Raw genomic sequence first — 13,945 nt, forward strand, 5'->3', positions numbered from 1 at the left:
TTTCCTGCTTCTAACATCAACTTTGAGGATAAAATGTTCACTTGCTGTCTAATATATCCCACCCACTAACAGGTGCCGTGATGAAGAGATAATCAGTGTTATTCACTTCACCTGTCAGTAGTCATAATGTTATGCCTAGTTGGTGTATGTCATAAACCTAAAGTATTTAGCTCAGTATTCCCATACATCTTATGATTAATTAATGTCTTTATGAATACAAATACAATTGTTTTGTGTGTTTTAAAGCAGACTGTGTTCATTTATTATTACGACTTGGACTCTATTCAACAAGAGTTGTATTTCTAATAGAGAAACTAAGTAATTTCCAATGAGCGAAGATGCTTTACTAGGATTTGCAACTTGATTTTCATTAATAAAAAGCATAAAAATATGTTTACTGTTCTGTCAAATATCTATCATGCACTATAAATGCTAATCACTTTTAGATTACTGATATCACAATAACATCTAGTATGTTTCACTGGCTGGGATTGGGTCCCTGTTAAAAGTATGATGAGGCTGGGGAATGCAGGATTGCTGTGGGAGAAATGTATCTTGCCTGCTCTCTCCTCTGTGGCACAATGCAAGCAGTTTGCAAAGTTTTTATTGAGAGAACTGAGTGTGTAATGAATGGACTGAGCTTAATTACAGTGGGCTATAGCTCCTGATCAGCACCTCTCTGTGGATTACTGCTCCCAATTACACCATGCATTATGCACTGTTTCAAGTTGCCCCTGGCTGAAATGAAGGATTCTGGTGGTACTGTACTAAAACATAGACTTCCTGGATGTGCACCATTTTTTTTTCTTAAGCGAGGCATTTGATATGCCAAAGTACAAACACTAGGGTAAATTCCCTTTTTATACATTTGAAAAACCTACAGGATAAAGTGCATTTTTATGTACTATTTGTACTATACAATCTGTCCACATAGTGGAACAAAAATACTAATTTTTTTTTTTTTACTTATTTTAATGGATTTCGGATTTAATGGACAAAATCCTGAAAACCAAATATCCGGTCCAATTGTTTACAATTCCTGTGAGAAGTGTACCAAGACCAGTAGTTCAATAATTGTCTGCTAGCCGGCGCACGTCTCTCTGTTTACATGAGTGCTAGGCTTTATGATGTCGGGAGGCTCGCTTTGTTCTCGCCTTTTTCTCTGTGATGTATGCTGAATTTCTAGTGCTTAATTAAGATAAGATAAGATTCCTTTAAAGACAAAGAAAGTCAAGCAATCTCTCACATCAGAAGCCCTTTGGAATGTTGTAAAAAAATCACAGGTCAACAAAACTGATCAGATTTTGCACAATTTTGAATCCATGGAGTGCAAGCTGTCATTACAGCAAAAGGGGAAAATACAAAATTCAAAGAAACTCTAAAATACATTTACATTTTTAAAGATTGTTGGGATGATTATAGAAAAACATCATTTAAAATTGCAAAAAGGCAAAAGGCACTGTTTTACTAGTAGTCACAGACTTTTGCCCCCCATTAAACATCTACCTAATCTTATCTACCATCTTATCAATTAATTAATCTTTACCAATTCATCCATTCATTCATTTATCCATCCATCCATCCATCTCTTTGTTATCTTGCTTTTTTTAGCTTAGCTTTCTGTTAGCTTATTTCCAGGCTTTAACCAGATGACTTCTGTACTTCATTAATATTCTGTTGCCTGAAGGCAATGTTGTGCAAAGTGAAAGAATAAATCACAGCAGAAACCTTAAAAGAAGAAAAAAATATATAAAAGTACTGGCTTAACTGTGTGATTTGTCTAAGCCCCAAGCAACAATAGGCCATTTTAAAATCATATGTGTGATTAGTGGTCAAGACCATTTAAAATAAGACCAAGACAAAACCAAGAATTTTCATTGTCAAATTAAAAAAATACTGATATTCTTTATGTCAAATCTACTACTAAACTAAGATCAAGACCAGCATGGAGACTACCTACAGTGAGTAGTTTGGTAAACAAAAAAATTGTAGTTATACTACAATTAGAGGCCCACTACAAATAAGTAGCTTTAATAATAAATGTTTACTAGTATGAATGTGTGTTAAATGGCTGAACATGTACTTAATCTCTCTTTCTTTGTTAAGAAGAAACGCGCTCAACCAGCTGATGGCATTAAAAAGTTGGTACGACGCTGGAAAAAAAAAGTGATATAATTTGTATTTTGTGATATAATATTTTTAAAGAACCTTCGTATAAGTCATCTTTTATGACTGTTGGCTCAAGTAGAAAGAAAAACAAAACCAAGATCAGGTCATAAGGATACTTCTACCTTTAACATATGCACAACTGAGGTTTACACACACTTGTAGGGTACATATGTAATGATTTTTAATTGGAATTTTAACACAAATTTACACAACTATTTTTGTAGGGGGTGTGGAAATTGAATTTCTTTGATTTTCTCCCAATTTATCATAGCCAGTTAGTCTTCCACTGCTGGGGACTCTGATCACATCCATGGAGGGTATAACTGCCTGACCAACATGCTTCCTCCAATGTGTGCGCAGCCCACCGTCCCCTTCTTATTCGCCCATACTTGGGTGAATTCACGCGTGAGGACAGTCTCTGATCTCTGCGTTCCTCAACTTTTGTACAGGTGCCTCGGGCTACTAACCGGGTTCCTTAGACAGCACTGCAGACCCCAACCGTCCTAGCAGACTAGTGGCTAATTTTGTCTGCTGTAGGCACTACCAGTTGTTTCTGCTAGGGGGCACCCAGCCGACTGGTAGCATAGGTGGGATTCAAGCTCAGAGAGTTCATAATCCCAGTGCTGGTGCGCTAGCGGAATATCCCGCTATAGTGTCTTATAGTGTCTTTTATTAAATGATGACAAAATCTTCTGGGTCAAAAATTTACATACAACAACATTTATTAAAATGGTAGTGAAAGTTTCATAAAATCATTGAACTTTTTATATCACCCAGAGCCAAAATTACAAGAAAGTCTAAGGAGCTCTGCTCATAATTAAAAACGGATTGTATACTTTCACAAGTCAGAAACTTTAGACCCCAGGATTATCCGTATAAACAATTTGTGTAATTAAAAAATACAAGGTTGACTGGGGAGAGAAGACTGTAATACTTAAGGTGCAAGGTTAGTTTTGGTGTTTTCAAATAATAGCAGGCCCATACATTACCACTCTTTTTACATCTCACTAAACGTGAATAATTAAATCTTTCATCTTAGCCAAGAGTAAAAATGTTAAATGTGCATTTCAAAAATTTGCAAGAAGCGAGTGGAAAAAGAGCTATTGCAGTCTAGCAGTGTTTGCCACTGTGGTTTGATACATTTGTGTTACTCTTATGAAATGTGAAGACCATATTTTGTTTGACTGATAAAATATCATTTTCACAATCAAATTCCAGACCAAATTGAACCCCACACCAGTGAGAAAATGGGAAGAAATAATGATACCTTCAGCCTATAGCTTCAGGCAGAGCAATATTAGGTGTGTCAAGATAGCAATGTGTCAGAGTGTATTGAAATGCACATCTACTGGCATGGCTTCGGTCCCCACAAGATGCTGCAAGACATTATCAACTGTTACAGCACATGAAAAGCCACAGGCTGTTGGTGATTGACTTTGAGAAAAAGCAGGCTGCTTCGGCCAAGCGGCTTGTCTAGAAAGGCCAGGCCTGTGGGGGAAACGAAAGAGAGAGAACAAATGTGGCATTTGTTAAGATCGATAACGCGTTCCAAGATGCATCAGAAGAAACTCGGCAGCGCAAAGGTCCCGTAAATAGTTATTTTATATGAAAGGAGCTCAGCGGTGAGGATGAATTCATCTGTTCTGATGTTTGACTGAGCTGTGGGAGAGGAGGTAGTAAAACAGAACGCCACAATAGGGAGTAAATGAGCCCGAGTGAAGCACATAACCCCAAGCACCAAGGCACAATCCAATCTGAAATGAGGATTTGAGGAAGCAATTGTAGTAGAATTACCACTTTAAATTCGATTTGATTCACCTCACTTGTAAAAATATGTCAAAGAAAGAGAGAAAGAGATGAGAGAGAGAGATCTACGATCCACAGACCCGACGTGGTTAGAAAAGTTTATTCTGAGCAATACTAGTCAACATATTTCTTTTCTGCAAATTTCAGAATCCACAAACACGTTGGCTGAAAGTTGTTTTGTAACACTGACTGATGTATCAGTCGCCCTGAAAAAAAGAAAACAATATACAGGACAAAAACCGCACCATAAATACAAGATTCAAAAGAAATGAAAATATGACATATGAAACTATTATATCAAATTAAATTCAGTTTTTAACACTTATGTATCATGTCTTATTTTTGTCTTGCTTTTTAAAATATTTGTTTTGTTTAATTTTGTTTTTTGAAAAAATCAATTCCAGTATAAAAACGTTTAGATTCTGGCCAGCTGTGCCAATGGCAACAAAGTGCCATAAAATTTTTATTAAAGATAATGTCCTAGCCCAGACAAATACAGCAAATGATCATGCCACATGTTGTACAAAATGTCTGTTTACAGTATATTCTTGTGCTTTTCTCATCCAATCACAGAGCCAGTCATGATCTTGTATTGAAAAGACATCTAGAAAAATCACGTTTGAATGACTGATTGGTGGCAGGGTTCGGTTACTGAATCATGTCCTTCTGCCTTGCTGAATATGGCCGGCAGGTGGTTCAGGGAGGTGCAGATGATTGAGGGGTTGGTTTCTCTTAACTAACAGTCACCTGTGCTTTTACTGAGTTTGATTTGCTCCAGGTGGAAGTGTTTCTATTAATCACGGTTGTTCTATTACAGATTTACTGTATCAGCTCTTTTGTTGAGAAGCAATCGCCTCATCTTCTGTTTGACCAATGAAAAGAAAATATCTGGACAGACAGTAAAAATCACTGTGTGCAATTAGACTAAATGCTTTTAGTGGCATCTTTTACCAAAAAGAAAGCCTTTATGCAAAGTCTATTTTCAGTACAAGATCACATCTGGCTTCATTACACTAGTACAGTGTGACACAGATCCAGCAGAATCAGCTCACTTTGGCTGTTTCAGTGTTGCTAGCATAAGCTACAGCAGAGGTTATCATGCTGCAACACTTGACCCTTCCCCCTCCATTCACATCAGAAAGCGACAAAGTGACAGGCTACTATTAATTTATCTATAAAAAACATTTAAATGACAGTGAAAAATGAAAACAGGGCTGTGAGTGACAATTTAATTTGAATTCTGTGCAAACTAGAAACTATGACAAGAGTGCAGTGAGAAATTTTAGTGACTGGCTCTGGTAGTCCCAATAGATCGTCCAAGCCTGGTCTAAGCCTTGGACACCATCCATGTGTTGCCATGTATAAAAAATAAAATAATATTTTGCTGTAATATGGTTTTCCTAGATTTTGGTAAGACATTGAAATGTATTTTAAGCAAAAGTAACAGTGATTTGTAATAATTTTACAGTAAACCATATCGTCGCTGTCCAATGAAAAACACGTATCTCCACTTTTAGCGGTTTTCACTTTTTTACATTTATTGATTGTGGGTATAAATCTCTGTCTGTCCATAGCAGCTACTATCAAAATGACCAATAAAAAGATGAAAAATCATGCAATCTCTTTAACGAGTATCTCCACTGGCTGCTAGACCTGTCCATCAAAAAGGCGTATCTCCTCCTCCTTCCCCTTTGGAATTCACCAAGAGAAATCTGCGTATGTCCCTGTTTGCTATCTACAATACACATAAGTCCATTTTACATATGAAACCAACAGACTGACGACCTGATAAAGATATATTTTTATTTCTGTGCTGAATTGTATCTAAATTGCATTAAATCTGTGGTTTGTTTGCACTTGTACTGTCAGGGGAAAAAGTTTTTTCCTTTTCCTGAAAAGTTGGGTTTTTAAAGATACGTGTTTTTCATTGGACAGCGATGATACACATTTTGGCCGCAAGCATTTTCTGGTCAGTGTCTGCCAACTAGCAACAACAGCAGCCACTCCTGACACAAGCACAAGAATCACATCAACCTCTAGAATGATTGCCGGGTTAGTAACATGGCTTTGAGAACAAAACAAAAAATAGAAATTATTAATCTTCAGGAAAAAATGACATCTTCATTTGGTTTGAGGTACATCATTGTTCCAAAGAGGCGCATCGACCTCTGCGTCCATTTTTATTTTATTATTTTTGTTTTTGCTCTGTGCATGAAATGTACCTAACTGCAACAGCAATCAGACAAATAAGCAGGCTAATGGGACTGCTCGCTCTCCACCTCCGATTGTAATTACTGGCAATGTGTTTTCACGGTATTGCATCAACGCTGTGAAACGCAAACTGTCTCAACGGGCATTGCAATAAATGCACATTTTCCATGGTGGGCCACTTTCGCAGATTCCACCTCGCGATTACAGTGAGCCGTGGGACAGACGCACATATACACTACTGCTTACACACAAAGAAGGAAAAACATTACATGGAAGACAAAGCCAGAAAGTCAAACACAAACTTATACTCTGTATAGTTCCAAAATAATGTTTGAGAATGAACGAAATGGCATAAAATGTATTATAATGACAAACAAGCTCTGCCTAAAGTAATAACACCCGAATACATGGATTTTTTTATGTCTTCAGTAAACACTGATTTATTATACACAGTCAAGGCAGAAAAAGTTTATGGTTTATGATTTCTGACATTTGTTTCATTTAACGAGATATGATTAGAGTTGTCGGATATACTGTAGAGTTGCCCCGTCCTAAACCTCCAGCGGAAGACAAATCCTAAATCCTTCTGTGAACGTGTTCATGTGAACCATGCTCTGATCAAAACAACGTTCAGAGAACTTGCTGAATGCTGATCAGGGCTACAAAAGCCAGTGTGCTTTAGGCTGTTGCTACACTCTGTGTGAATGTAAAAGATAGCATTGAAGGGCAAAAACTAAATACCCCTATATAAATGATTTCCAATATAAAAAAGGAATTAATACATTGACCATAAGGTTTTTTTATTTATTTTGAAGAACATTTCTGTGAATGTCCAAGCCAAAGGTCAGACCTTAACCAAATTGAGATGTTTTGGCATAACCTAAAGAAAGCTGTTCATGCAAGAAATCCCCAAATGCTCTAAAATTATTCTGATTACCAGCTGAAAGCATTGGTGCTAAAGAACACTTGTGTGAATGACCAAGCTCCATCCAAGGGCAAAATCTAAATACCCTTTGAGAAGTGTGGTTTCCAATAAAAAGCAAATAAATTAATACTTTAACCATAAGGTTTTTTGGTTTTTTTTGAAGAACATTTGTGTGAATGTCCAAGCCAAAGGTCAGATCTTAACCCAATTGAGACATTATGTTTATTCTGAAGAACATTTGTGTGAATGTCCAAGCCAAAGGTCAGATCTTAACCCAACTTAGATGTTTTGGCATAACTTAAAGAAAGCTGTTCATGCAAGAAATCCCAAAATGCTTTACCAGCTAAAGGCAACATCATTGGTGCTAAAGAACATTTGTGTTTATGACCAAGCCAAAGTTCAAATACTAACCCAGGGGTGCTCAGGTGGTGCAGTGGTAAAACACACTAGCACACCAGAGCTGACATTTCAAAACTCAGCTCTGCCATCCAGGAGGCTAGGCGCCTACACGAACAACGATTGGCTGGACAGGACCTCATAACTGATCCAATCTAATCTCTTCTGGCTGATTGATGGAGCCTGTATAGGGATAGTGCATTGATCAGGGTGTGCCTCTCCGTACACAATGCTGATCCACATATGAACTGGCCTCGTGCAGGTGAAACGATGCAGTTGGCTACTGCACACATGTCGGAGGAGGCGTGTGTCAGTCTCGGCTCTTCTCAACAACCAGGGTGGAGATCAACATCAGTAGAGAGGAAGCATAATGCAATCGCGTAATTGGATACGACTAGATTGGGAGGAAAATTGAAAAAAAAAAATCTTAACCCAAGATGTTTTGGCATAACCTAAAGAAAGCTGTTCATGCAAGAAATCTTAAAATGCTTTAAAATTCTAAAACAAAAATCCTCGTCATTCTGATAACCAGCTGAGGGCAACATTATTGGTGCTAGGATGTTCTAGCCATTATTAAATCCAAGGTTTTGCAATGCTTTCTTTTAGCCTAGACTGTGAATATTAAATCAATCTGTTCATTAAAGACACAAAAATGCAAATTCATAATTATTTGTTTAAACTGAATGTGATTTCTATCCTATTATTATGGGTAGAAATCAACCTATTCCATTGGGGCTTGGAACTGTATATATTGGGTGGTGTCTTTTGTCCCAACTCTGGCTCTCCCACGCTTTCAGTATCTAGATTGCTCTTTCTTTCAGATCTAATCACAGCTTGAAGACTGCGAGCAGGTGATTCATCACGTATGCCAGGGCAGAAGGAGATGAGCAAAGGATATGACGAACGTGAGCCATCAGCTCCTGTTTTTTTAGAGAAGAATCTAATTGGAGTGGGGGTGCTTGGAGAGGACCTAATAAAAGAGACAAAACATGCTTTATGGGAAAAGACATTTCCAACATTGGGTGTGTAGAGGGATTGTGAATTTGTTCATTAAAATCAACTGACAAATTATACAATAAAGGTGAACAACAAACAGAATAACAAGCTCTTCTTCACTTTGACATCGTTAAATAAACCCAAATAAAGTAAACGGCATAGTGCAAGTGTCACTATTTGTTAAGTGAAGCCTTAGCTTGTAGTCCCACAAAATGACTTTTTTTGTACAAAAACCCCATTAGGCTCCTTATTGCACCAGATAAGTGTCAAAAAAATCTCCAAACTTCATATTAGAAAAGTATCTTGCCCTCATGCTCATCATAAAGAGTTCAGAGTGTGTAGCGTCCATTTGGATGAAGTCTGTGTCACTTTTTGCATTTTTTTGCATTTTTCTGCTCAGTCCTTCAATGTGGCCGAATGTAAACCATTCCCATCTACATGCCGCTGGTACTCATGCCCATGGCTGCTGCCTGGCCCATGCAGGGCAGAGTCTGTGCCGCTTTGGGAAAGTCATGAGCCACTACACGGCCGTTCTCCCCACCGCCGCCTACGTGAGTCAGACTGGAGCCCAGCATTGCTGCGTCGATGATTTGCTGCGAAAAAAAGTTAAAATATTAAATGGTTTAATATTATTATTTGTGGTTGATCTGTGCTGTGCTTGTATCATATAAATAGTCTAATCCAGCAGTTTACAGCTTACCCTGGTAATTTAGCTGTAAGGAAACTGCAAACTACCTCCTTGTTTCTACACTCACTGTCCATTTCATCAGCTTCACTTACCATATAGGAGCACTTTGTAGTTCTACAATTACTTACTGTACTCCATCTGTACTCCACCTTTTTAGCCTGCTTTTACCCTGTTCTTTAATGGTCAGGACCTTCCCAGGACCACTACAGAGTAGGTATTATTTGGTTGGTGGGTCATTATCAGCACTGCAGTGACACTGACATGGTGGTGGTGTGTTAGTGTGTGTTGTGCTGGTATGAGTGGATAAGACACAGCAGCGCTGCTCACTGTCCCTGCTGGACTGAGAAGAGTCCACCAACTATATAAAGGGAGGTTCACAGCTATTCCACTGCTGTAAGAACCCACAATCGTGCCAATAAATTCTCCAATCCAGTCAACTAGTATCTTTGTTTTCATTTATCATCTTTCCATGACAGGATGAAGAGCCTTGCTCAGGGGCCGTGGTGGGGCTTAAACCAACAGTCTTCTGATTACAAGTCCTGTACCTTAACCGTTGAGCTACTACTGCAGCATGAACTAACATCTTGTTTTAGCAACAACCCTAGCAAACAGGTGTATAAAATCATTCATATAAAATAATTATAAGCTTTTAACGTTGTGCCAACAGTTTACCGAGGGCCATTTCCTGTTCAAGCATGACTGTGCCCCTGTGTGCAAAGCAATATCATGGTCTGATTGATCCACTGGCCAGCACAGAGCCTCGACCTCAATCCCCTTAAACATCTTTCAGAGGAATCTGCCATGAATTTTTTATGTGATTCAAGTCAGAGAATTGTCCAGACCATTCAGCAGGGTTATATGGACCTGGGCACCAGGGTTTTAGGGAACTTGGTTCGATCCTGGGTTCGGATTACTTTCTGTAAGGTGTCTGTGTGGATTTTCTTTAAGACAAAGGGTTTTCTGCTTCATTTTATCTTCATTGGCCCGTATTGCATTTCATATACTGACAGTGATGTATATATTTAAGTCTTTAACTTACATATTGAATTTCTAGGAGATCTATTTAAAATGTAAACCTGCTGTGACCACCATGAACAAACTGCATATAAAAAGCTTATTTCTGATATTGTTTTTCTTTTTTGCTTTGTTGTGCATGTTGTCATTACAATTACTAAATCACCAGCAAAACATCCACTAACTGTACATCTGTTTAACTTCACATGTAAACTGATGAACACCTCTGCACCTTCAGGTCTCTACACAGATAGCTGATGAGTTTATGTTTCGGCTCTTTCTGGGCCACTTAAGGACATTGAGAGACATGCATCAAAGCCATTCCAGTGTAGTATTGGTTGCTTTGTGTCACTGTCCTGTTGAAAGGCAAACTGTCACGCTGCACTGAGTTTGTAAGCATACTGGAGTAGGTTTTCTACAAGAAAGTTTCCTTTATTTGACTATATTTGTCCATCCCCAGTTCTTATTAGTCTCTCTGTTGCTGAGAAGCAACCCCATAGCATGATGCTACCACCAAGCTGCTTCACTGTAGGGATGGTATTAGACGAATGATGGATGATGCAACATGTTTATTGCAAGACATTGTGCTTGCTGTTCTACCCAACAGATCAGAGAATCTTCTGGAGGACTTTTATAGATTTATAGATCTTATTGTACTTATTGGCCAAAAGACCAGTTTGCCAACAGTCAACTCTAGGAAGATTCAAAATTGTGCCAAGTTTCTTCCATTTCAAAATGGTTTAAGCCTGCACTGTAGTCCTGGGAACACGAAAACCTTTACCTTATTGTTTAATATTCCAGCTCGGATATATGCTACAGTTTTCTCACAAAGATCAACAGACAGTTCCTCAGACTTTATTTCTAGGTCTTTAGTCCCGACAATTGTTGGCATCTTAAGAAATCAGGTCTAGCAAATCAGAAAATGCATGAAATAGTATTTGACAACATGCTAGCTAAAGATACAGCCGTGTTGTAAGATCAAACCCTGTAATCAAATCATTTTGATAAGCGCATCACCAAAGGCTTTTACAGAATGTGAGAAAATCAGAAATGAAATTCAGAAATGCACTCGAACACATACTCAGGATTTTTATATTGTATGACCTGGAATAAAATAAGATTCTCTGCACGGCTCCATGTGTAATTACATCTAAAATTGTCAGTGTAATTTTCTTTTATTTGTGTGGATGGCTGAGAAGGGTTTGAAGGAAGTGTGTTCCAGGATTAGAAAACAGCACAGCGGGGAGGGTTTCTGTATCACTCCTGCCCACTGTAACTATTATTACTGCCTAAAGGAAGGACAGTGGTCATGCTCTCATAATTATGATACACACATTTAATACTATTTTAGTGAATTGGCATTCATGGTTGTGTTTTTTCCACATTTACAAGGGAAGAGTTAGCTTAGCTTGATAGCAGCTATTAGGACAGGCATTGCAGATACGTTCCAGTGTCTGGTTTGGTGTTCTAAGTTACTTTTAAAATCCTAACCTGAATCTAAGAAACTTGCAAAACTAGAAAGAATTCACTCACTCACTCACTTTCTTAAACGCTAATCCAATCAAGGGTCGCGTAGGGGTGGGGGTGTTGGTGCTGGAGCCTATCCCAGCTTTTTCAATGGGCACAAGGCACACAGTAACACACCTAAGCCAGTCCATCACAAAGCAGACACACATAAACACACACTCGTACACACACCCATTCACCTATAGGGCAATTCAGTGTCTCCAATTAACCTGACTGCATGTCTTTGGACTGTGGGAGGAAACCGGAGCTCCCGGAGGAAACCCACGCAGACACAGGGAGAATATGCAAACTCCGCACAGAAAGGACCCGGACCACCCCGCCTGGGGATCGAACCCAGGACCTTCTTGCTGTGAGGCGACAGTGCTACCCACCAAGCCACCATGCCGCCCCTAGAAAGAATAACAATCACAAATGTAGTATAGCTAAAATGCAAATGTTATCACTTTATCGAGGTTAGGGTGCGTCTGGGTCCAGTGGGAAACACTGGACGCATGTGAGAAATACTCTGGACAGAGCACCAAGCCATCACAAGTCTTTGACCATCACAAAAAAGCCAATCGTCTGTATAGATGCCTGACTGGCAGATAGCACTAGCAGGGCTAGTGTAATAGACTACTGTGTATTACGGCCATTGTTCTGGATTAGTTTTTTTTTACCTTTCATCTAAGGCACAATCTAGAATATCTAGAATTTCATCTAGAATATTTGGGGGAAAGTGTAGACTGGGTGTATTTTGCTTTTTGCTCCTGTTTGTGGACACAATTCGGCTGCATTTTAAACACAGAACTTCGACCGCAAACTGCATCACGATTAAAACATACTACCGTGTTTTATGGTTCTGGCTGTACAGAATTAGAATCATGAACATGTGTACATACTCTGAACTGTGTGTTTGACAGTGTTTCCTTTATGTACCTTCATTCTCCGAGACTGGAGTCTGGACTTGTAACAGAACTCGACCAAGGCCACCAGCATGGCCAGTCCCAGTCCTCCGATCAGAATGTAGAACACCCCGGCCACATTACTAAGGCTCAGGGCACTTGTCTTATCCTGAAGAGCCCAGAGAATACAATTAGATAGGGATACACATGCAGGGCAACACATTCACAGCCACAGACGTACACGAAATACACACATGCATTTACTAACACACACACACACACACACACACGGCTTTTCGTACTGTATATTATATACTACTACTATTCAGTAAACACATAGATCACATCTATTGCCTTGCGACACAATTTAATAATATCATAAAGTATCCATTTAGCTGTACATATAGACTAATAGACTATATTTATACGCTGACAACAATCTAATGCCTTTCCATTATTATTAATAATTCACAACATAGCTAGATGTTTCTCAAACATGCAGACTCACATGCACATGCTGGAATAACACATATCACTTGATCTTATTCTTTACACATACTTCAGCATACGCTTTGTATCATACTCATATACTGACAAAAAATGTCCAATAGAACAATACACCTCCCGTTTTACAACTGATACAATTGACACCTCGAGGTCTGAGGTGCACTCAGAAGGTGAGAAAAATCGGTCTATGGGACTTTAGAATTGAAAGGAGGTCATTCCGTCTCACACATAGGGCGAGTCCTATGAGTACTTATTGGGGTGGCTGGAATCGGTGGCATGCATGGGTTCGCAGACCATCCTGAAGTCTCATCCAACAGCATGCACATTGCCTTTGGGACATGGACATAGATATATTGCATTACAGGACTTTCTAGGGGAAACTGGACTTCACAGTGACCCAATACTCTCCAAACGTTCATTTACTCTTCTGTGGATGGACACTGTATTAATTCAAATTGGTTCTGCAAGTGTTAAGGTTTAAATGAAGTAATAGAAAAGGTTCACATATTGTAAGATTGGAGTTAGATTATTACTAAAGGTCTACAACCCTGCAGAGATTAGTCTAAATCTTAGGTCTGTTCACATTAGTTTCGACGCAGAGTTCACATTTTATGAACTGGTTCTCTTATAAGGCAGCTTATCTTGACATTTACATTTTCAGCATTTAGCAGACGCTTTTTATCCAAAGAGACTTACAATTTTGACTGAACATTATTTTTTTTTTAACAATTGAGGGTTAAGGGCCTTGCTCAGGGGCCCAACAGTGGCAATTTGGTGGTGGTGGGGCTTGAACCGGCAACCGTCAGATTACTAGTCCAGTACCTT

General features: G+C 38.9%; 1 protein-coding gene across 2 annotated transcripts in view; it reads right to left on the minus strand.

Annotated features, from left to right (window-relative positions):
* Positions 1–8,771: 8,771 nt before the first annotated feature.
* gria1b (glutamate receptor, ionotropic, AMPA 1b) overlaps positions 8,772–13,945 on the minus strand; it is a 118,448-nt gene continuing 113,274 nt past the window's right edge. For both annotated transcript variants that reach the window (XM_063012057.1, XM_063012058.1), the window contains exons 15-16: positions 12,648–12,782; positions 8,772–9,096 (exon numbers count right to left, since the gene is read on the minus strand). In XM_063012057.1, coding sequence (XP_062868127.1) covers positions 8,938–9,096; positions 12,648–12,782 — 294 coding nt within the window. In that variant the 3' untranslated portion in view covers positions 8,772–8,937. The remainder of the gene's footprint in view (positions 9,097–12,647; positions 12,783–13,945) is intronic.

Source organism: Trichomycterus rosablanca, chromosome 16 (genome assembly GCF_030014385.1).
Source record: "Trichomycterus rosablanca isolate fTriRos1 chromosome 16, fTriRos1.hap1, whole genome shotgun sequence".
Lineage (NCBI taxonomy): Eukaryota > Metazoa > Chordata > Actinopteri > Siluriformes > Trichomycteridae > Trichomycterus > Trichomycterus rosablanca.